Source organism: Antechinus flavipes, chromosome 4, assembly GCF_016432865.1.
Source record: "Antechinus flavipes isolate AdamAnt ecotype Samford, QLD, Australia chromosome 4, AdamAnt_v2, whole genome shotgun sequence".
Taxonomy (NCBI): domain Eukaryota; kingdom Metazoa; phylum Chordata; class Mammalia; order Dasyuromorphia; family Dasyuridae; genus Antechinus; species Antechinus flavipes.
In genome coordinates this window covers 415,509,688-415,534,600 of record NC_067401.1, presented here as the reverse complement: position 1 = coordinate 415,534,600, position 24,913 = coordinate 415,509,688, and the positions used below count along the sequence as shown (strand labels likewise).

At 32.6% G+C, this 24,913-nt stretch overlaps 1 protein-coding gene across 1 annotated transcript in view; it reads left to right on the top strand.

The window, feature by feature from the left end:
• CEP350 (centrosomal protein 350) overlaps window positions 1–24,913 on the top strand; it is a 178,223-nt gene that overhangs the window by 113,342 nt on the left and 39,968 nt on the right. Inside the window, exons 26-28 of the mRNA XM_051998844.1 lie at window positions 5,609–5,755; window positions 13,518–13,675; window positions 21,239–21,438. Coding sequence (XP_051854804.1) covers window positions 5,609–5,755; window positions 13,518–13,675; window positions 21,239–21,438 — 505 coding nt within the window. The remainder of the gene's footprint in view (window positions 1–5,608; window positions 5,756–13,517; window positions 13,676–21,238; window positions 21,439–24,913) is intronic.

The following is a 24,913-nucleotide window of genomic DNA, read 5'->3' as shown; positions in this document are numbered from 1 at the left end:
CGCCAACTTCATTTGCTTTTCTCTTCATTAGTTCCCTTGAAATAGTTGACCTTTTTGTTCTTCCAGATGAATTTTGTTGTTATTTTTTCAAGTTCAGTAAAATAGTTTATTAGGAGTTTGATTGGTATAGCACTAAATAAATAATTAGTTTAGGGAGTATTGTCATCTTTCTTATATTCACTTGACCTATCCATGAACACTTAATATTTTTCCAATTGCTTAGATCTGACTTTTATTTGTGTGGAAAGTGTTTAGTAGTTTTGCTTATATAGTTCTTGACTTTCCTTTGGAAATATTTTATATTTTATATTAGCAAGAGTTATTTTAAATAAAATTTCTCTTTGTATCTCTTGCTGTTGGATTTTGTTAATGATGTACAAGAATGCTGATGATTTATGTGGATTTATTTTGTATCCTACAACTTTGCTGAAGTTGTGGATTATTTTTCATAGTTTTTTAGTTGATTATCTGCAGTTCTCTAAGTATACTATCATATCATCTGCAAAGAGTGATAATTTGGTTTCCTTATTACCTACTCTAATTGTTTTAATCTCTTTTTCTTCTTTTATTGACAAGGCTAGCATTTGTAATACAATATTGAATACCAATAGTGATAGTGGGCAACCTTGTTTCACTCCTGATCTTATTGGGAATGGTTCTAGTTTATCCCCCATTACATATGATGCTTGCTGATGGTTTTATAAATAGATGTTACTGATTATTTTAAGGAAAAGCCCATTTATTCCTATGTTCTTTAGTGTTTTTAATAGGAATGGGTGTTGGATTTTATCACATGCTTTTTCTGTATCTATTGAGATAATCATATTGTTTTTGTTAATTTGGTTATTGATATAGTCAATTATCGTAGTAGTTTTCCTAATATTGAATCAGCCCTACATTCCTGGTATAAATCCTACTTGGTTGTAGTACTGGGGGTGATTATCTGTAATCTCTTTGCTAATATTTTATTTAAGATTTTTGCATCAATATTCATTAGAGAGATTGGTGTATAATTTTCTTTCTCTGTTTTTGTCCTATCTGCTTTAGGTGTCAGTACCATGTCTGTGTCATAAAAGGAATTTGGTAGGAGTCCTTCATTCCCTATTTTTTCAAATAGTTTATATAGTATTGGAGTTAATTTTTCTTTAAATGTTTGGTAGAATTCACACGTAAATCCATGTGGTCCTGGGAATTTTTTCTTAGGGAGTTGATTAATAGCTTGTTCTATTTCTTTTTCTCAAATGGGAATATTTAAGTAATTTATTTCCTCTTCTGTTAATCTAGGCATCTATGTTTTTGTAGGTATTCCTCTATTTTACTTAGATTGTCAAATTTATTGGAATAAAGTTGAGCAAAGTAACTCCTGATAATTGCTTGTTTCCTCTTCATTGGTTGATAGTTTTCCCTTTTCATTTTTGAGACTAACAATTTGATTTTCCCCTTTCCTTTTTCTAATCAAATTAACTAAAGGTTTATCTATTTTTTTTTTCATAAAACCAACTCTTAGTTTTATTTAATTCAATCTTTTTTTACTTTCAGTTTTATTGAACTCTCCTTTTTTTGCAAGCCCAATATATTGATCTTCTCTTTCTCTATTTTATGCTAGTAAGCCTCTAGAGATATAAAATTTCCCCTTATTACCGCTTTGGCTACATCCCACAAATTTTGGTATGTTGTCTCATTATTGTCATTCTCTTGGATGAAATTATTGATTGTGTCTGTGATTTGATGTTTCACACGTTCATTCTTTAGGATGAGATTATTTAGTTTCCAATTTCTTTTTGGTCTACTTTCCCCTGGCCCTTTATTGAATGTAATTTTTATTGCATCGTTATCTGAAAAAAATGCATTTACTATTTTCTGCCTTTCTGCATTTCATTTTGAGGTCTTTATGTCCTAATATATGGTCAGTTTTTGTATAGGTTCCATGAATTGCCAAGAAAAAAGTGTACTCCTTTCTGTCTCCATTTAATTTTCTCCAATGATCTATCATATCTAGTTTGTCTAGTATTCTGTTTGTCTTTAACTTCTTTCTTATTTATTTTGTGATTTATTTCCTTTATTTTACCTCCACTTTCCTCCTTTTTTTTCTATTACAATCCCTTTTCCTTCTCTAGGTTCTTTTTTTTTGTATTATAACAGTAAGATCAGATTATATATGTATTCTCAATGTATACCCATAACAGAAATACATTTTTTTTTCATTTTACCTTTTTATGCTTCTTTTGAATTCTACATTTGGAGGTCAAATTTTTTGTTTAGCTCTGGTGTTTTCATTAAAAAAAAAATGGAATTCACCAGTTTCATTGAATGCGCATCTTCTTACCTGAAAGAAAATGTTCAGTTTAGTAGGGTAATTTATTCTTGGCTGCATTCCAAGTTACTTCACCTTTCAGAATATCAGATTCCAGGCCCTTCCATCCTTTAAAGTGGAAGTGGCTAGGTCCTGAGCAATCCTTATTGTGACTTCTTGGTATTTGAATTGTTTCTTCCTGGCTGCTTGTAATATTTTTTCCTTAGTCCTATAGTTCTCAAATTTAGCCATGATATTTCTTGGGGTTTTAATTTTGGAGTCTCAGGAGGCGTTTGGTGAATTCTTTCAATGGTCATTTAACCTTCTGGTTCTGTGATATCTGGAGTTCTCTTTGATGATTTCCTGAAAGATAGTGTCTAGGCTCTTTTTTTCATCATGTATTTCAGGGAGTCCAATAATCCTGAGATTGTCTCTCCTATATCTATTTTCCAAGTTAGTTGTTTTCCCAATTAGGTATTTTACTTTTTTTTCCTATTTTTTCTTTTCTTTTTTTTTTTTTTTTTTTTATTTTTTTATTTTGCTTGACTGATTCTTGTCTCATTGAGTCATTTCCGTTTCCATTTTGAATTTTAGTGAATTATTATTTTTTTATTTAATTTTTTTACTTCCACTTCACAAATTCTGTTTTTCTGGGAGTTATTTTCTTTTTCTGTTTCACAAATTCTGTTTTTCTGGGAGTTTCTTTTTCCATTTTATTAAATCTATCTTTCAATGAGTTATATGCCTTTTCCAAATCCTCTTTCAATTTTTTTATTTCCTTTCCCCATTTTTCTTCTAGCTCTCTTTTAAGATCTTTTAAAATTTCTTCTAGGAGAGCCTTATGTGATGGGGACCAGCCTTATGGGGCTTCATCTGGAGACAATCTGCCTTTAGTCTCCTCAGAGTTTGAAATCTGTTCTTTTCTTTCATCATAAAAGCTGTCTGTGATCAAAGTTCTCTTTGCTTTTTTACTCATTAAAAAAAAAATAAGTTAAGGTCTTCTTTTAGGACAGAAAAGGTTTTCCAAGTGTTGCAGTTGTGCTAGGTTAATGCTAATTCACTCTTGGTGCTATGTGGGTATACCAGGTCCTGTGAGATTCTGGTGTTTTGGGGTTCATTATTGATCTTTTGTGTTTGTGATAGATGTTTTATAACTTCTCTGCTGATCTACTGGATTGCAACCAGGCCAGAGTGGCCAACATTGCTATAGATTCCTCCCCCTAGATTCTCTTTCACAGAGCACCCTGCCGAGTCCACAGGGCCCTGTGGAGTACGCATTGCCCTGGGACTCTGTGCTGTCTATGCTGGCATTTGTACTCAACTGTTTGTGCTTCACTGCCTCCCTCCTGTTTCTGATTGAAACAGACCTTTTTTGGTGATCTTCGAAATTATCTTTTGCTGATAATTTGTTGCAATATTTGTGGATTCTCCTGGTCTAGAGCTAATTCAGAGGCTGGATTTCGTAATTAGTGTGAAAGTTGTAGAGAAGGTCAGAAAGAAACGTGTGTCATCTCTGCCATCTTAGCTCCATCCCCTGTCATCATTTCTTATAGAATAATAATATTCTGTTACTTTAATATACCATAACTTATTCAGCCATTCCCCAACATGGTCATCCACTCAGTTTCCAGTTCCTTGTCACTACAAAAAAGAGCTGTTAGAAACATTTTTACACATATGGGTCCTTTTCCTCTTTTATTAGCTGAATTAAAGTTTTATAGCCCTTTGGGCATAGTTCTAAATTGCTATCCAGAATGGTCACTTCATACCATCAGCAATGCATTTGTGTCCCAGTTTTCCCATATTTCCTCCAACATTTATCATTATCTTTTCCTGTCATCTTAGCCACTTAGATTTATTTTTTTCTATAATTTTTGGTAACACTATCAGATTTTCTTTCTACCTAGCCTAGGGTTTTTTTTTTTTTTTTTAATCAGTATAAATGAGGTATAATGTAAAATGCGTTGGACTTAGAATCATGAAGATCCAAGTTTGAATTCTGCTTCAGACACTGTGACCACTGACAACTGGCTTAACCTCTCTGATCCTCAAGTTTCTTCATTTGTGATAATAATATCTATAGCATTTAATCTTCCATAATTATTATGAGGCTCAAATGAGATCTTTCTGAAGTACCCTATAAACCTTGAAAGGCTATTTACATGAAAAGAAGAAAAAAATAGAGACATTCATGGTTAGATGCCAAAATGCTAAGTAAATTGCTTTGCTATTATGTTATTAACACATTTTTGCTACAGTTGGATTGTTAAATTGAAATATCAAATTTCATTATCCTAAATTGTACTTTTATCTAGAAATCCTCAGATTTATTGTTTGGGTATGCTACACACAAACACACACACACACACACACACACACACACATACACACATTCTTATAACTTCAAATCAGTCTTCAGCATTTGTGGATAAGAGTAATGATAGTGATAGCACTTTTATTCAATGACAAAAAACCCATTATTTTATCCATCTGTGCAATAATTCATAGAAAATTAAATTCAAAAGACCAGTAGTAGGAGAATGATTTGTACCTGGACTATTTCTATCCTAACTGTTAATAATAACAGCAACTGCTTTTACATAGTTCTTTAAAAGCACTTTATATACATGAGCTCTTTGAGTCTTTCAATAATCTTGTTTTTTAGTTGAAGAAATTAAAGTTCAGAAAGATTTGCTAAGTCACTTACGGAGCAGGGTGCTTTTTCACTGTACCTTGCTGCTTTTAGATTGCTTTTGCCAAAAAATAAACCAGAAAACTAATTTTCTTATTTAACAGCATTATTATTAAATCTACATGTAGGTGGTTTTATTTTTTTCAAGAACTAACGTGTATTCAGTTGGTGTTTATAACAAAAGGTAGAGAAACAAAAAAAGTTCCTCCATAATTGAAATAGGAACTTTGGACAAGTTGTATAAACTGTCTTTACAATGATAGTTTAATTTGGAGATTCTTAGTAATTTCACGTTAAAAATTACTGTTAAAATAAAATTCAGTTATTTTCCTCTTTTGGGAAGGCGGGGGGCGGGGAGGGGGGTAGGGGGAGGCAATCGGGATTAAATGACTTGTTCAAGATCACACAAGTTATTAAGTATTAAGGGTCTGAAGCTGGATTTGGACTCAGACCCTCCTGACTTCAGGGTTGGTTCTCTATCCATTCCCCCATCTAGCCACTCCAGATTCAAAGTTATTTTAATGTAGTTTATTTAATTTTTTTTTTTTTTTGCTATACTACATGATAGCCTTTCCTTTGTATTCTTACATCTCCTTTGTATCCCTAACTTTTCTCACCCCTAGGCAGAAATTAAGCGTCTTCAGGAAGCCAACAAGGCAGCAAGGAAGGAAAGACAACTGATTCTTAAACAGCAGGAAGAAATAGAAAGAATCCGTCAAACTACAATTAAGCTCCAAGAGAAGTTGAAATCTGCAGGGGAAAATAAATTGGTAACTTGAAAAGATTTTTTTTTTTCCTTAAGGTAATTGGGGTAAGGGACTTGCCCCAGGATCATTAGGAAGTGTTAAATGTCTGAGATCAGATTTGAACTTAGGTTTTCCTGACTTCAGGGCTGGTATTCTATCCACTACATCACCTAGCTACCCCAACTTGAAAAGATTTTAAGTCACTTTGTTTTCTTTTTTTTTTTTTTTTCCTTTTCCAAAAAAAAAAAAAATATTTAAAAATAAAACAAAAAAAAGAAAAACAGAGAAGCAATACAAAACAAAACAGAACATTGTTATGTGCTCAGCAGAGCATCAGGGAGAATTCAAAATATATAATCTGTACAATATACAATATATACAAAATATACAATAAATTATCAGTTCAAAAAAGTTTTATAATAGTAGAAGAAATTATATTCTTGAGTGTCTACCTTTTTTTAAACTTCCTTGTAGTTTATGCTTTTGTTCTCTGCTGTATACCTTTTTTGCTTTATTCTTTTTTCCACCTTTCATCCCTTTCTTCCCAAGCAACCTATAGTTAAGCAAGGATATATTTACACACACACACACACACACACACACACACACACACACACTTTCCAATCCATGCTAATGTTTTGCTTTAAATCTGCTCCTTAACTTGCCTTCCTATTATGTAATTACCTCCCACTGTTGGATCCCTCTCTTGTCTTCCCCCATCCTTTTCTTCCTCTTCCACCCATCCTCTTCCCTTATTTATTAAATTTTAGAGGATAATGGTATATAGGTAGAGTTGTTATTTAACTCATTTCTGATGTGAGTAGGTTTTCAGAACAATGAGTCCTCTTCCCCTCTCTAATGCTTCTGTGTCTAGTCTTCCTCTGTACCTCATTTGTATAACAAAATTACTGTTTTTACCTTAGCTCTGCACCAATCTTTCTTTTGAGCTACCTTATTGCTGATGTCAATCTTAAACTATGGTATACATTTTCTATTTGAAAAACATAAACAACTTGTCCATGTTAAGTTCCTTCAAATTGATCTTTGATATTGAAAATGTTAAATTTTCCATTGAGTTTGGGTTTGGTTGATAGAAAGTCCTGAAAATCTGCAAGTTCGTTGAATATCCTTTTTTTTCCCCCTCATTCAGTATTATGGATAATACTGCAGGTAAAATAGTGGACTGAAAGCTGGCTTTAGAGCCAACAAGAGTTCAAAGTATGACTCGGGCAGCTCTTTTAAGACTGTTTTAAGTTGCCTTTTCTAATTCATGTTGGTAGAGGCAGTTTCAGTGTTGGGAACATCATATACAAATGAAAATACAGACAAAATGCAACTAAATGTTTGTTGAATTGAATGTAGAAATTTTTTATATTTTATGTCTTACCATGACAAAATACTGCTCCTGGTTCACTGCCGCCTTGTGATGGAAGGGCTTGTGTAGCTCAATAAAACTACCTTATTTTATTGGGTTACCTAAGATAGGTCATTGTGGAGAATTCTTCATTCTAGAAAAGAAAATGATGAACCACTCCAGTATTTTTGCCAAGAAAACTGATTGGACAGTGTTAAAGTGATAATAGATATATGACATCAGAAGCTGACTTTTATATAGGAACCTGGAGTATAAGATCTGTGAACTAAAGTAAGTTACTATGGTCAAAGATAAGATGGAAAGTTTAAATATTGGCATCTTGGGTAGCAGTGAATTTAAATGAATAGGAATGGGTGAATTTAATTCATTATATAGTTTACTGTGGGCAAGAATCTCTTAGAAGAATTGTCGTAACCTAATAAGTCAATAAAAGGTGAGAAAAGCAGTGCTGAGGTATAATCTCAAAAATGACAATTATATCTATTCAAATCCAAAATACATCCCACTGATGCCAAAGAGGTTACCAAAAGAAGATGTCACATTCATTATAGAAGATAATGCTAATGTAAGAAATCAAAAGCTAATTACAATAACAGTCAAGTTTGGCCTTGGAATAGAAAATGAAGCAGGCAGTGTGTAATAGCGTCTTGGCAAGATAACTCTAATCACAGCAAAAGTCTCCTTTTGAACAACCCAAAAGGTGACTTTACACATGAATGCTACCAGATGGTCACTATAAAAATCAGATTGATTATATACTTTGCAATTGAAGGTGCAAAAGCTCTATAAAGTTAGTTAATACAAGATTTGTAGCTGACTGTAGCTTAAATCATGAGCTTCTTGTTGCAAAATTGAGACAACTTGAGGAAAGTAAAGAAAACCATTGGATCGTAGAGGTTTGACCTAAATGACACCCCTTATGAATATGAACTGGAGATGATAAACGTATTTAAGGAATTACATCTGATTGAGTGCCTAAAGAATTATAAACAGGCTTGCAACATTGTATATAAGGCAGCAACAAAAAGCATCCCAAAGAAAAAGAAGAGCACAAAGGCAAAATGGCTCTCTAATAAGGCTTTATAAATAACTGAATAACTCAGACTGAATACAGAATTCCAGGGAACAGCAAGGAGAGATAAGGTGGTTTTCTTAAATGAGCAATGCAAAGAAATAGAAGAAAAAATAAAGTGGAAAAGACGAGATCTCTTCAAGAAAATTAGATATATTAAGGGAAATGGGCATGATAAAAAACAAAAATGGTAGAAACTTAACAAAATTTGAAGAGATTAAGAAGAGACAGCAAGAACATACAGAGAAACTATCCAAGAAAGATTTTAATATCAACTCAAGAAAATTTTAACATTACTGATAACCATGATCGAGAGCTATACTTCCTGGAGAATCAAGTTAAGTGGGCCTTAGGAAGCATTGCTAACAAGAAAGCTACTGGATGTAATGGAATTCCAATCAAGTGAAAGATAATGCTGTTCAAGTACTTTATTCATATGCTGGCAAATTTGGAATATTCAACAGTAGCCAGTGGTTTGGAAAAGATCAGTCCTAAAGAAGAGTAATGCCAAAGAATGGTCAAATTACCAAACAACTATCCTTATTGCATATGCCAGCAAGGTTATGTTTAAGATTCTACAAGCTAGTCTTCAGCAGTATGTGAACAAAGAATTAATAGAAATAAATTGCCAACGTTTACTAGACTGTAAGGGAGTTCCAGTTTTAGTATGGACTACAACAAAATATGGCAAGTCATTAAGAAGATGGTAAGATTTAATCATCTTATTTTTCTTTTGAGGAACCTGTATATAGGTCAAGAAATAACAATTAGAACCAAACATGAAACAACTAATTGGTTTAAAAGTGGGAAAGGAGTAGGACAGCTGTATGTCATTTTATTTGTTTAACTTATATACAAAGTACATCATGCAAGATGACAAACTACATGAATCAAAAGCTGGAATTGAGATTGTCAGGAGAAATATCAACAATTTCAGATGTAATTCTACCAAACATTAAAAGAATAATTAATTCTAATACAATATAAATTATTTCAAAAAATAAGAGGAGGAATCCTACCAGATTCCTATTTATGATACATGACCTATTTATGGTGCTGATACCTAGGCCAGGAAGGGCCAAAACAGAGAAAGAAAATTATAGACCAGTTTTCCTAAAGAGTATTGCTACAAAAATCTTAAATAAAATATTAGCAAAGAAATTATCACCAAGATAATAAACTATGACCAAGTAGGATTTATACCAGGAATGCAGTGCTGCAGGTTCAATATCAGGGAAACTATTAGCATAATTGACTATATAAATAACCCAAACTAACAAATTATATGGTTATATCAATAGATGCAGGAAAAAAAATTTGACAAAATATCGCACCCATTCCTATTTAAAAACTAGAGAGCATAGGAGTAAATGGAATTTTTCCTAAAATGAAAAATAGCATCTAAAGCCATCAGCAAACATATGTAATGGGATAAACTAGAAAGATTTCCAGTAAGATTAGAAGTGAAAGAAGATTGCCTATTGTCACCATTACTATTAACTTTGTACTAGAATTATTAGCTTTAGCAATAAAAGAAAAAGAAATTGAAGGAATTAGAGTTAAGTAATGAGGAAACAAAATTATCACTCTTTGTAGATGATATAATGGTATATTTAGAGAATCCTAGAGAATTAACTAAAAAGCTATTAAAATCAATTAACTTCAGCAGTTACACAGTATAAAATAAACCTATTTAAATCAATATTTTTATATGTTATTAACAAAGTCCAGCAACAAGAAATAGAAAGAGAAATCTTATTTAAAATAACTGTAGATAATATTGGGGAGTCTGCCTTCCAGTAAAGCTAGGAGCTATATGAACACAATTATAAAACACTTTTCATGTAAAGTTAGATCTAAACAATTGGGAGATTTATCAAGTACTCATGGGTAGGCCAAGTTAGTAATAATAAAAATGATGATTCTACTTAAATTAATCTTATTTAGTGCCATACAATCAAACTACTAAAAATTACTTTATAAAGCTAGAAAAAAAAAATAACAATTCATCTAGAAGAACAAAAGGTCAAAAATTTTAAGGGCATTAATGAAAAAAAAAATGCAAAGGAAGGTGACTTAGCTGTATTAGTCCTAAAACCATTTTATAAAATAGAGATCATTAAAACCATTTGGTACTAGCCAAGAAATAGAGTAATGGTTCAGTGGAATAGATTAGGTTTACAAGATACACTTGTAAATGACGATAGTAATCTAGTATTTGATAAATCCAAAGATTCCTAAATTCGCTTCTGAGATAAGAACACACTATGTGACAAAAATTGCTGAGAAAACTGAAAATTAGTATGACAGAAACTAAGCATTGACCAACACCTAATAGCCTACATCAAAATAAGGTTGAAATGGGTTCATGATTTAGACATAAAGGGTAATACTCTAAGCAAAATAGGAGAACAAGGATAATCTTACCTCTCAGATCTGGGGAGAAAGAAAGAATTTATGGCCAAAGTAAAAGTAGAGAACATTACGAAATGCAAAGTAGATAATTTTGGTTATGTTAAAAGGATGTTGTTTTTAAAAAACAAAATCATTGCAGCAAAGATTAAAAAGTAGAAAGCTGTGGGAAAATTTTTACATCCAATGTTTCTGATCAAGGCCTCATTTCTAAAATATATAGAGAATTGACTCAAATTTATAAGAATATAAGCTATTCCCCAATTGATAAATGGTCAAAAGGATATAAACAATTTTCAGACAAAGAAATTAAAACTATTTCTAGTCATATAAAAAATGCTCTAAATTACTATTGATTAAAGAAATGTAAATTATGACAACTCTGATTTATACCTCTCAAATTGGCTAAGATGACAGGAAAAGATAATGATTAATATTGGAGGGTATGTGGGGAAAACTGGGACACTAATGCAATGTGATGTAGTTGTGAACTGGTCCAACCAAATTGTTCTGTAGAGTAATTTGGAACTATGTCCTAAGGGCAATAAAACAGTGCTTACTCTTGGATCCAGCAGTGTGTCTACTAAGTTTGTATCCCAAAGAGATCATTAAAAAATGGAAAAGAACCCACATGTGCAAAAATGTTTATAATAACCCTTTTTGTAGTGGTTAAGAACTGGAAACTGAGTGGATGCCAATCAATTGGGGAATGGCTGAACAAGTTATGGTATGTGAATATTACAGAATATCATTATTCAATAAGAAATGATTAACAGGATGATTTCAGAAAGGCCTGGAAAGATTTACATGAACTGATGCTAAATGAAATGAGTAGAGAACCAAGAGAACATGTACATAGTAATAACAAGGCTATGTGATGATCAACTCTGATGGACTTGGCTCTTTTCAACAATGAGATGATTTGAAGCAATTCCAATAGACTTGTGATAGAACGCGCCATCTGCATCCAGAGAGAGGACCATGGAGACTGAATATGGATCACAGCATAGTATTTTTATGTTTTTGTTGCTGCTGTTGCTTGCTTATTTTTTTACTTTTCTCATTTTTTTTCCTTTTTGATTTGATTTTTCTTGGACAGCATGATAAATTTGGAAATATATTTAGAATAATTGTATATGTGTAACTTATAGTAAATTACTTGCTTTAGGAGAAGATAGGAAGAGTAGGGGGAAAATTTGGAACACAAGGTTTTGCAAGGGTGAATGTTTAAAACTAATCTTTGCATGTATTTTGAAAAATAAAAAGTTACTAATATTAAAAATAATAACCAATTTCAGAGATGCAGATAATACTACTCTGGCAGAGAGTGAAGAGGATTTAAGAAGCTTCTTGATGAGGGTAGGAAAAGTACTTTAAAGAGCTAGTTTGAAGCTCAACATTAACACTAAGATCATAGCAATTGATTGCATTACTTCCTAGCAAATAGAGAAGAAATGGAAGGAGTGTTGGATTTTGCATTCTTGAGCTCAAAGAAAACTGAAGATAAGTGACTGCAGCCATAAAACTAAAAGATAGTTGCACCTTGGATGGAAAGCTATGGTAAATCTGAATAGTGTTCCTAAAAACAGAGATATCGCCTTGTTGACAAATGTCGGTATAGTCAAAGCATTGGTTTTTCCAGTAGTATTGTAGGGCTGTACTATAAATTGAACTGTAAGAAAAGTGAGCATTGCAGACTTGATGTTTTCAACTTGTAGTGCTGGAGAAGACTTTTGAAAGGCATTTGTACATTAAGGAGGTCAAATCAGTCAGTAATTGAGGGGGCACCTACATGGCATAGTGGATAAAATACCAACCCTGGAGTCAGGAGCACCTGAGTTCAAATCCAGCCTCAGACACTTGACACTTCCTAACTGTGTGATCCTGGGCAAATCATTTGGTCACAGTTGCCTCACTAAAAAACAAACAAACAAACAAACAACAACAACAACAAAAAACCTTAATTGATACATTGGGAGGACAAATATTAAAGCTGAAGTACTTTGGCCAGACAATGAAAAAACAGTACTCATTGGATGCTGGGAAGGGTTGATGGCAAAAGGAAAAGGAGATGACAGAGGATAAGCTAGATCAGGCATAAGCTTGAACAAAGCTCAGGAAATAGTGGAGGATGGAAAGGCCTGGTCTTGGGGTCATGAAAAGTGGGACATGACTGACAATAACAGTAATGACAAAATAATAAATTATTAAGCTTTAAAATAAAGTAGTAGAGGAGGGCAACTAGTTGGCACAGTGCATAGAGCACCAGCCCTGAAGTGAGGAGGACCTGAGTTCAAATGTGATCTCAAGACACTTAACACTTCCTAATTCTCTATGACCCTGGGCAAGTGACTTAACCCCACTTGTCTCAGCAAAACAAACAAACAAATAAAGTAGTAGTCTAAAGTAGTCAGAAGACCTGAACTTCCTAGTAGATTAACTTTTATTCGAAGTCACAAAGCCTAATTCTAACATCACTTTTTGGTCACTCATTTATACTTTTTTTCCTGCAGAACTAATTCATTCACTGCATCCCCCACAACTTATTTTGATAGAATTAATTAATGATGATAGATGAGATATTTTTATTGTTGTTCTTACAGATAAGCCTTGTTTTTTTTATCTGTAAAATAGAATATTTCTATCTCCCCTTAACAACAAATACATTATCGCATAATCTTGTTGCAATCTAGGAAAGACTGTATATAAAACAGTAGTAGTAGTATTCTTTTACTTGAATTAAAAAGTGATCTATCAAATGGGAATATTCATGAGTATTAATAGATTTCTTTGAAATTTTACTTATAAACATAGTTTTACTAATAACATTTTTGAAAAACATCATTTGGAAGGGAAATGTTTGAGAATATTTCAGGTTATTTGCAATAAAATTTTATAATATCTTAATCCTTTTCTTTGATTTCCAGGAAGCTCGTAGTGAGGATGAGACAAAGCAAAGTAAGGCTTCTAGTCCAGCTCCAACTGACTTAGAAACTCGAAGTCCATCCCCTGTCTCTATTTCTAGCAGTGAGACTAGCAGCATCATGCAGAAACTCAAGAAAATGCGCAGCCGCATGGATGAAAAGTAATTTGTTTTTGCAATTAAAATATTTAATAAGTGTTTATAATTATATTTATAATTAATACATTTACTATAAACAGTTTTAAGTCTATGAGGTTATCTTGTTTCATGACTACTAGTCCAGGTTGTTGGGATATCTTGTTAGACCCAGTAACATTTTAGAAGAATTATTACTTCAAGTTAGAAATCAATTTGCATATACAAATGTCTTAGTATATAATGCCAACTGACCATATTAATTTGAAATGAATTTATTAGTTCAATCTAACTAAATAATTCACTATCAGGTCACAGAAATCAGTTCAATTCTAACATCACTTTTTGGTCACCCATTTATACTTTTTTCCCTGTGAAACTAATTCATTCATTGCATCCTCCACAGCTTATTTTGTAGAACTGATTAATGATGATAGACGAGATATTATTATTGTTCTCACAGATTAACTTTTGCTAATCTTAATATTTTTACATTTGGTCATGGCAAATATCTCTTGGCTTCTTCCATTTTAAACTTTAAAAAAGAAAAACTCTTACTCTGAAATCTGAGTATACTTGTGTAGGGCATGAGTTCTTTGGAAATAAAATTACTAACACAATGAACAGAATGGATCTCAAGATCTTAATCCTGTACTACTCACTGATTCTAAACTAATTGAAAAAGAATACTTAAATTTAAATTGTATAAATAGGATTTTTTTTTCTCATTAGGACAAAATCTAAACTTTCCCTGCATTATTGAATGAATTTGCATTCTGTTTATTGGACTTCTTTTCATAGCTTATTTTAATCAAAGGGAATTTTATGGTTGGATTTGACTAGAACTCTGACCATATAAAATAACATTTAAAAGGAAAATTACCCCATCAGGTTTATGGTCAATGCATTCCATTGCCATTGTAAACTGTCAGCAAGGGCAACATGACATAGTAGATAAAGAGCTAGCCTTAAAATTAGGAAGCTCTGAGTTCAAGTGGTAGCTCTGACACGTTAGCTTTGTGACTTTGAGCAAATCACTTAACCTCTCAGTGTGGTCCAGGCAATTTTCTAAGACTAAATTGCAAAGCAAGTGCTAATTCATAATCATAAAGGAAATTTCCTCATTGAATTATCTTTATAATATTAAGATTTAAAGTCTGATCTATTAAAAAAAAAAAAAAGCTAATATTTCCTTAGCCTTTTTGCCAGGATAATCATTTAATGCTGTATGTTATTTTTAACCCATGTAGTAAATTTCTTTGAAGAAATCTGTGTTTTGGAAGGTATTTTTTCAGCCACCCCTCTGGCATGAAACTTCTGCCCCTTCAGATGTATCTATTATAGTTGTTCCATTTTTTATTCAAAAACAAAAACAAACCTGTCCTTTTGAAAGTTATCATGAAACATGAAAGACAAGTTATCTTCACATTACATTTTGTGAAGAAACTATATCCTGAGTAAAATGAAGTATAGGACTTCCATTATTTCAAGTGTCAGTAAAAAGTAGACATTACTTTATAGTTATTTAGTAAAATCTTTGTGTTTTTTTTTTTCTTAAATTTTAGCACCAGACCTATAAAAACCACTTAGGTTCCTGGGAATGTTGTTTGAATTTGGAAACATTTCTTATTTGTTCATTAGGAAAAAACAAATTGTGTAGGTAAAATCAACTCATTTGTTTCTACTAATTAATGTACCAATACAGCATGAATAAATGTAAATATCACTTTAAATATTAATGTTCACCTTCTTTAACCAAGTTAGAAACAAAGAGGTTAAAAAGAATTGTTAGATTTGAGTCACCTTTTCTGCCATTTGAAAAAAATAAAAAAAAAACCCTAAATATTAATTAGTTCCTAGATGATCAGGAGTTGACTACATATTTACTGGTATGGCTACCAAATATCACTTTGTTTTAAATAAGCATGATAAACCACACTACTTCAAAGAAAACTTAAATTAAAGTTTCTGGTCTTAACTCTTAAGTTATAGTCATACTTAGGTCATCCTTAAATTCCTTTAAAATATGTAAATAATATTATTGCCTTACTTCAGGAGCACAAAAAGGACCTTAGTACCCTATATTTTATTAGAGTGGCCATACGTCTTATAGTTTGATAGTTCTGACTGAGACAGAAACCTTGTAATCTTTTACTGAGTTGATAGAGACAGAGAAACAGAATAAGAACATTTGTTTACTTTGAATAATAGAAAAATTACTCACTTTACCTCTTCCAATAAAATTGAGTCTGATAAAAATGTGAAAGAATTCAATTTATAAATTAAAAACATTCTGTTCCCTTCCTTGGGGAATTTTGGAATTTTGGAAATGAAGAGAATGTTAATTTTCATCTAAGTTCAACTCTCATATTTTATGTGTCAGTCAAGTAATAGTCACATAATGAATCTTTTAAAAAAATCACAATTAAAAGAAAAATTGGATACCAACAAAATGTTAACATACTAAGTCTCAATTTAAAAAAAAGAAAAAGAAAAAAAGAATGCTAAAGCTTTTATTCATGTCATGAGTACAACTTTTAAATCAGTGAAATGATTCTGAATCCCTGTGCTGTAGGAAAATTTATGAGGAGAATAATTTATAAAGAAAAGGTAAATACCAGGGTTATTTCTGCAAAATCCTTCTAAATTCTAAGATGCAGAAAAATTCTTAAATATGATGTTGGTTGTTATTATTCATTCTAATAACTATAATAGCAGATTATGTTAATATAACAAATGATAATATTGTACTTTATACTTGCAAATCACTCATTTGAGCCTTTACAAACACTCTTATGCTCATAGAAGTATCATTCCTCTTTTTACTAAAAAAGGAATCTCTGAGACTCAATGAGCTCTTTGATTTTCTTAGGGCCACATGGCTAGTATATAGAAGAACCAGAACTTGAACCAAATTATTTTGATACCATATCCAAATTTTGTAGACTGAACTCTACTATGCTATTTATTATAAGTAGGCTGTTTTAGGTAAGTCAGATATGTTTTTTATCTAGCTAATTGTATATTATGTAAGCATCCCCATTGTACAACTATATAAAATAAAAATACAATGAATTGTGTTGAGGATGCCTTATGTAGTATGTGGTACATTTTTTCCCAGTTTTATGGGAAAAATATAATTTTTTCTCTTTTTAAGTTATTGTGGTTCCTGAATAGTTGTATATCATTGTTAGATCCGTGTTTTATTTGGGTCCTAGTCCTTCAGAATTTATTTATTGAATTATAAAATTATTCTTTTAAGAGCTCACAAAATCTTAACAACTACCACTTAAAACTCTCAACAGTTTGTCATCAAGCCTCTGCTTTAAAGATCTCTGATTAAAAGTGGTTATTATTTTACAAAATAGCCTATGACATCTTTAGACATCTCTAATAAAAGATTGTTCCTTAAGTTATGCTAATGTTTGTATACCTTTAACTTACACTATTTGTAGTTCTGCTCACTTTCTGAAGTTAATTCATAATGCATTTTCTTGGAGCACATTGCAGAAGCTGCTCCTTATGCCGTTATGTGAAAATTGAAAGCAATTTCACTTAAGGATGATTTAAATTCCCTTAGTTTTATAGAGGAGGAGCCTAAAACTCAAAAAGATGGAGGGAATCTGTTAGACAGACAGAAGGCTTATTAATAACAAAATAGCTGCAATCCTAGCTTCTCTGATTGCTTCTGATACAGTGTTAAGGACCTAGTAAAGTCCTTTTTGAATGAGAAATTTGCTCCAGTGTCGATTAAGATGTCATACCTAAGCACATTAGCAGGTATGTATAAGACTGGGCCCAAAGTGTCAAGATGTAGGATTCAAACCCAGACTCTATAATTTACTAGTGCCTTGAATGTAAGCTGATGATTTCAGCTTTCGGACATTGGTTTTCTCATGTGAAAAGTGAGGGAAATGTAGTGGAATACCTTCTAGTTTAACAGTCCATGATTCTGCAAAAATCTTTAAGCACATGACAACTTGACATATCTTAATTAGGGACAACTAATCCATCAAGATAGTATTTGTTGATTTAGAAAAGTACTAGACATTATCAGCAGCTGAGTACCAAAATTAACAGTAATATGATTCATAGTGGTCCATTATTTAGAAAAATATGTAACAAGTAATTATAATTCCTATGTTCATAGAAAAATAGAAATTGCCAAATTGGAGTTCAGCAGTGGTTCATCTAAGTCTAATATTCTGTTGCAAATAGAGGCCTTGCTGGAGGGCTTGATTATTCTTCCCAAAGCTAGTATGATCCAGTAAATATTTATGACTGTCATTCACAAATTTGCCCAAACCCTTTTAAAATTTTTTCCTTTTTATATCATCTCTTGGAATAATAAATTCCCAGAACTTATCCACTCTGTAGTACTTTGTTATATTTGTCCTAAGCTTACCTTGCTCAAATTTCAACGGGTGTCTTTAAAGTTGTACCTGTATTTTTCAAAGCAAAGAAATTTCCTTTTCAGCCTAACTCCAATACTCAATTTATGGATGTTTTGTTTTATTTATTACACTGTGTTTTATTTTAAATTCATATATTAAGCATTTTATTTTGTTCTTCTTTTCCAGAAAGTTAGATCTGATGAGATTATCTAATCTTTAAATCTTTTTTTTTAAAAAGGGAAGTTAGTTACCACCACCTGTGCTAATTGTAAGAAATCACTGTCCTTTGTTATCAAGATAGATTAAAAGAAATGTAAATTATACCTTTACAGTTTTGTTATACATGTTCCAATACTGTTTTGTTACTTTTTTGTACTAGGTCTTGCATGTATTTAGCAGTTGTGCATTTAAGAGGGTTGGTGATATTTATGTTATAAATAGATCTTTGGAACCTTTTGCCAAGTACAATAGTACTTTAATGATTGGCACAAGAAGAAATTTATTGTAGATTGACAAAGAATGGCAAGGAAGGCATACTTTTTAAAATGGAACTTGGCAAGAATGTGTTCCCTTAAATCCCTTAGTGCAGAAAATCAAAGCAATCCAGCAAAATGATATTCCCTAAGATGTTTTGTGATAATGGAGGGGTAGGGAATATGCCAAATTACTTGAAAGCAATATGTAAAATTGTCTCTTGCATCCCTTTGTAGAACAGATGATAAATATTAAAGTACTCTGTGCTCTTTTAAAAAAATAAAGAAAAATAAGTTAGAAGAGTCCTTTACTTTAAAATCAAAGGGAGAATGCTGGATTTATACTTAGATTTTCTCACTTTTTTGATAATGCGTTACTTTTTCTTGCCCCTCCAAGGCAGTAAAAGTTGTCTTGACATGCAAGTTATTGTTGTTGTTGTTGTGTGTGTATGAACAGGAGCGTGCTCTGTCAAAGAGAATTAACAAACTGTTGCCATAGAATCCAAACCTTTGCCCATAAAATATTGTGATCAATGTGTTATAAAAAAGAGAGAAACAATTGGGTTGGGCTTATTCTTTCTTCTGTGATTTTTAACATAATGAGTTTTCTTCCTTACTTTAAAAGTAACATTGTTCATTGAGTATGTAATCTATAGAAACAACTTACTCAATTTATTTATAGCTGTAGCTTCAAAAATTTTGGCTTGTCACATTCCAAACACTGTTCTTGAATTTTAAATAGTCCCATATTAAGAATTAAGGTAAATACTTTAGACTAAATCTAACAGAAAATAAAAGCTATAATAAGCATCATGTAATATTTTTTAAAGTTTTTTTTCCAGCAGAAGATAATTTTTCTTAATCATTTCATTACTTTAAAGTTAAGTGGTATGTTCAAGTTAATGTAGTTGCAGTCTGTTTCTTAGTCAAGTGTAGAATGTATGATTATGTTCTCTTATAAAGTAATAGTCAAATGTTGGTCCAAAGTCATAATAGTTATTTTAAATTTTCATTAAAAAAGGATGAAAAATTTCTGTAGGATGATTTACCTATTTCCCAATTTTCTCATAAATGGTTAAATAAATTTATCAAAATAATAATATTAATAATAACTAAAGGACAAATGACTATAGCATTCAGGATTTTCCCAGTGTGAAAAAATTTAGATAACTAAGCATCAAAATAAGAATTAGTACATATTCAGAATTCATTTTTATTATATATATGTTTAGTTCCTTTGTTATAAAATATAGCAAGTTTTAACTAGATATGTTACCTAAAAGCATATTAAAAGTTCCTCATTCAGATCTTTTGCTTTCCCTTTCGTTCTTTCTGCCTCTTTGTTCTCTTGGTTTTAAACTCTTCCTCCTTATTTTGTAGACACTGCTCTCCTGTTCACTACTTCTTCTCTGTCTTTACGTCTCATCACTGGGCCTCTCTCAGTGTCTGTTTTCCCAACCTCCATCCCAAATTCCAGCTGTATATCTACAACCAGTTGGTCAGGTAACTTTGCACCTTTCTCAGTGCACTCTTTGATAGAGCATGCTCTGTTCAGTTTTTTAACATCCTGGCGACTTGTAGGTTTCCCATGGATTTTATTTTCAATATTACCATATTAATCTGATATGTTACTTATTCTAAACAGAGGATGTGACAAATACAGTTGTTCTTGTGCATTTAAATTACCTTATAACCACTATAAAGCTGTGATCAAAAATCTGATTATCTTACTTTTTTTAGATGGTTGTGGCATCTACATGTGATGAGATTTATTATAATTTTTTTTAACTGTTGAATTTTTATTAACTTCTCTTAATCTTTTGGAGCTAGGGATAAAGCGATGTACCATTTGAGTTTAAAAATTTGGCTGGCTTCAGAAATTTAAGGTACTTGGTACATTTCTTTGTAATTGTAAACAAACTAAAAAAACATGTCTGACTTAACTAAAGTACACATGACAAAAAGGACAGATTACTGTAGTTCTGAGGATTCTCCAAGTGTTAAAAAATTGATAGATCATCTGAGATTTTCCAAAGGTTTCAAAAGGTTCATTTCAAAAATGAACAAAACTCAATCTGAAGCAAAATTAGGCTGAATTTTAAAGAAGTGTAGCATAGACAAAAAGCATGTTTGATTTCTTGTGGGTTGTTTTGTTTTGTTTTGTTTTGACAGAGCAGCCATACACATTTTTTACTTGAGAATAAAAATGCATAAATATGCCAATTCTAAAGATAAAGTATTTGAGATACAGAATCTTTAAAAACATCAAAAGGTAAATTATTCTCTGTAAACACATTCCCAGGTAATTTAAGTGAGCACTAAGTCATTGAGAAGCACATTTTTGTTTTCTTTTTCAAGTTAGAGATTTGATTACAGAACTTTTTTTTTTCTAAAAGGAAAAGAAGCACATATGAAAGATGAATGTAACACTAAAGTGCTAGCATTAATTGGCATGGCTACCCAGATATTATAATTTTTGTCTTGTGAAACCTATTCATATTTATTTCATTTGCCTTTGCATATTGGTTTTAAAAACTTATGAGTAAAATTTCTTATTTTCTGAATATTTAATCCCTGGAACCTATTACATTGAAAGAACTTTCAAGAAGAATTTTTATCAGTGTTCTGTCTGCACAGCTTTATGATAAGATAGAATATTCACAGGACTTCTGGCTATATATTTCTCTTGTCTTGTTTTCTCATTGTTCCTAATGTGACCATAGGTTTCTTACTAAACGAGAGCAGAAATTGATGCAAAGGCGACAACATGCAGAGGAACTGCTGGAGTGGAAACGCCGTTTGGATGCAGAAGAAGCTGAGATTCGTCGAATGGAAAAACAAGCTTTGGCAGCATGGGACAAAGAGCTTATGAAATCTAAAACACCCAAGAAAGATCTGGGAGATGAGGGAAGAGAGCAAAAAGGTAATGCTAATATTATTTTTGGGTCTGGAAATTTTAAAAAATTGAATGCTACACTACAAGATTATTAGCAAATGATTGATGCAATTATAAATAATCCTGTTAAAGTTCAATTTTTTTAACTTTTATTTTCTCCTTACCCCACTTCACTTCAAAGAAAAGAAAAACCAAATCCTTCTAACAAAAATGCAGTGTCAAGCAGAACAAATTTTCACATTTATCCAACCATATCCAAAAATTTACCAGACTTCTATCAGAAGATGGGTAGCTTTTTCATTAGTCTTCTGGTATTGTGGTTGGTCATTGCATTGATTAGAGTTTTAAGTTTTTCTGAGTTGTTTGACTTTTCAGCAGTGTTATTATCTAAATTGTTCTAGTTCTACTCACTTCATATAGATCTTACCAGGTTTTTCCAAAACTATCCCTTTTGTCATTTATTTGAGTATAGTTATAAAATGCTTAACCCTGGGCATTCACTTCATTTGCAAACACCCTAGTACTACTCTGCATTTTACATTGCCAGCCTCTCCTAATTGCCAGGCCCTCAGAGGAACCTCTGGTCACTGTCTTTTGCAGTGTATAAACCAGCTTATCTCCTTCTGAGGTCTTCAGAGATCTCTGGCCACAGTTTCGTATGAATTGTAGTTTAAGTACCAGTAGCACGCTCAAGAACAGCCATGTGCAAACTCAAAGTCCTTTCATTCATGTGTTTACATCCTGCCCTGATCTCTTGTTGACCCCCAGGTCAAAGAGAGACCCACATATTCACAAACTGCCTCTAACCTCCTGGCTACTGCCAGGTGAACACCAGGTTAAAGAGAGCAACTTCCTCCACCATAGAGCTTAAATAGGGTCTATGAGGTCACACACACAGCCAATTAGACAAGAAGACACTCCCATTAAGAAGCTATCTCAATTTGGCTAGAGTTCCCACTCACAATGCAGTCTCTTTTTTCACACATAAGTTACTTCTGGGGCTCTCAAGCATTTCTGCTTTGTTGCACTGAATATGACCTTTGTCCTCTGACCCTTACATATATTAATATTCCCTTATATTGATTGATTCAGCCATTTCCCAAGTCATGTGCTAAAAATGTTTTTAAAATATATAACCTAAACATTGTATAATATATAACCTTTAAAACTTTTTATTCCTGGGTGCAGTGGTGCAGTGGATAGAATACCAATCTTTAATTTAGGAAGACCTGAGTTCAAAGCTAATCTCAGACACTTAATAGTTGTGTGATCTGGGCAAGTCACTCACTTCACCCTCAATTGTCCCAAAACAAAAAAGGAAAAAACTTTAATTACTGCAAAACTCACATTTTATTCTCTTTGACTCACTGTAATTTTCATTTGTGGCCCTCATTCTCCTTACTGAATAATCCTTGGAGAAAATTGAAGCCATCTGATTTGTACTTCCTCATATCCCTTCCTGTAGTCCTCAAAACTCATTATCCAGTCTGTCTTTCTTTTTTGACTGAAAAGAAAAGGCATTCCTATTCCTTTGTAAAGATGTCATCCCTTCCTACCCCCTATAGATCCTTGTTCCAGGAGTAACTTGTACATATCTGCTTCTCTATTCTAATTACTTGCCATCTGATCAGGAACGCTGTATTTCCTTTATCTAGTTACAGGCTGGGGTTTGTGTGCCTTTTGCTTTGCTTCATTTCTCTAATACTCTTGCATCCTCACCTTGACCTCAAATCCCTAATCCAATCCAGTATACATTTATTGGGCACCCACAAGGTCAGACTCTAGATGAAGGGCTGAGAATTTACCTCATAGAGAAAAAGACATGGGGGCAGGGAGCAGGGAGCAGCAGATGCCAAGTGGAGGGAGCTGAATCTAGTCTCTACCCTTTCTAAAGGGTGACTTTGGGGATGTTTAGTGCTCTACTCTCCAGCCTCCAGTCCAAGGCTGAAGAGATGAAGGATGGCATGGGGAGGCGAGTAGGTGATAAACTTCTCCTGGGAAGATATGAACCTGTCCTACATCATCACATCTGGTCCTGCTTCATGCTTCCCTTTTCCTAGCTAGTTCAGTCCCTTGGTACACGAGTTCAGCTTGACCCTCTCCTCTACTCACTTAGATCCTTTGTTCCCTTTTTCTGTTACTCCGTTATCCTTGTTGCCACATTCTAGCTCTTAATTATCCTCCCTCACTCCTACTCAGGTACTACTGGACAACAGGAGGGAATCAGGAAATCTGCTTGGCTGGGGCCATTATAAATTTATCCTAGCTCTTTTTGTGATAGCAAAGAACTAGCACCTAAGGAAGTATGTATAATTTGGATAATGGCTGAACAACATATATTCAAATGTAATGGAATGTTATTGTGGCATAATAAGAAATAATGGAGGCAGCCAGGGAACCCAGTGGCTAGAATGTCAAGCTTAGATTCAGGAAAACTCAGCTTCCAGCCTCAGAAACTTAACTAGCTTTGTGACCCTAGACAAGTCACTTAACCCTGTTTGCCTCAGTTTTCTCATCTGTAAAATGAACTGGAGAAGAAAATGGCAAACCACTCTAGTATCATTGCAAAGAAAACCCCAAATGGGGTCATGAAGAGTTGGACACAACTGAAAAAATTAATAATGAAAGAAATGGTATGTTTCAGAGAGACTTCAGAAGTGTTATACTAGCCAATAATAGTGAAATAAGCAGAGTTTGAGAACAGTATTTCTATAATAACAACATTGTCATGAGTGACTCAAGAAACCTAATCAATGAAATGACCAATGATTCTCCTAGTGGACTGATTGTAGAAGCTTGCTATCTTCTTAATAGTGAGGAACTGGATGTATGGCATGAAACACTAGTTTTAGACTATGGGAATGTGTTTGTTTGACTGAATGTTATGAAGGTGTTTTGCTTTTTCTTTTATCCTTTTTTTTTTTTTTTTTTTTTCCAAATTTGTGTGGGGAAGGTACTAAGGGGAAAATAAGTGTTATATTGCCAAAAATAAAGAAAGAAAAGATAGTCTTTGAACCATTACTCAACCTCTAATGGAAAAAAAGGAAAACATGATCAGCAAAACATCTGAAAATTGTAAGTGGAAATTCTTATGTGCTTAAGGAGAAAAGCACACAAGTACTTAAAAGAGATACTCTGTTTTTCATGTACATTTCTCCTTTGTATATGTAAATGCTCCTTTTATTTGGTGTTTGATAGGAATAAAGTTGTTGGTTGTTTATATTTTTTGTTTATGCTGCTTAATTTCAGCTAAGCCATTACTATAGTAAGGCAATCTTGTTAGTGCTGCCTATTTAATTATTTGATTGCATATCCCACTGACTGTAGCAGTTGTTATAAACTTTTTTCCTTCCCTTAAACTTCCCATGCTACTCACTCTTCCCCACTCTCCAAGAACCTTACCTCAGATTTCACCAAAAAATATTGATTCCCTCTCCAAGAGCTTTTCCTTCTCCCCTTTTCAACTCCTATCCTTTTGATGTGACCTCTCCTTTAGTCTGAG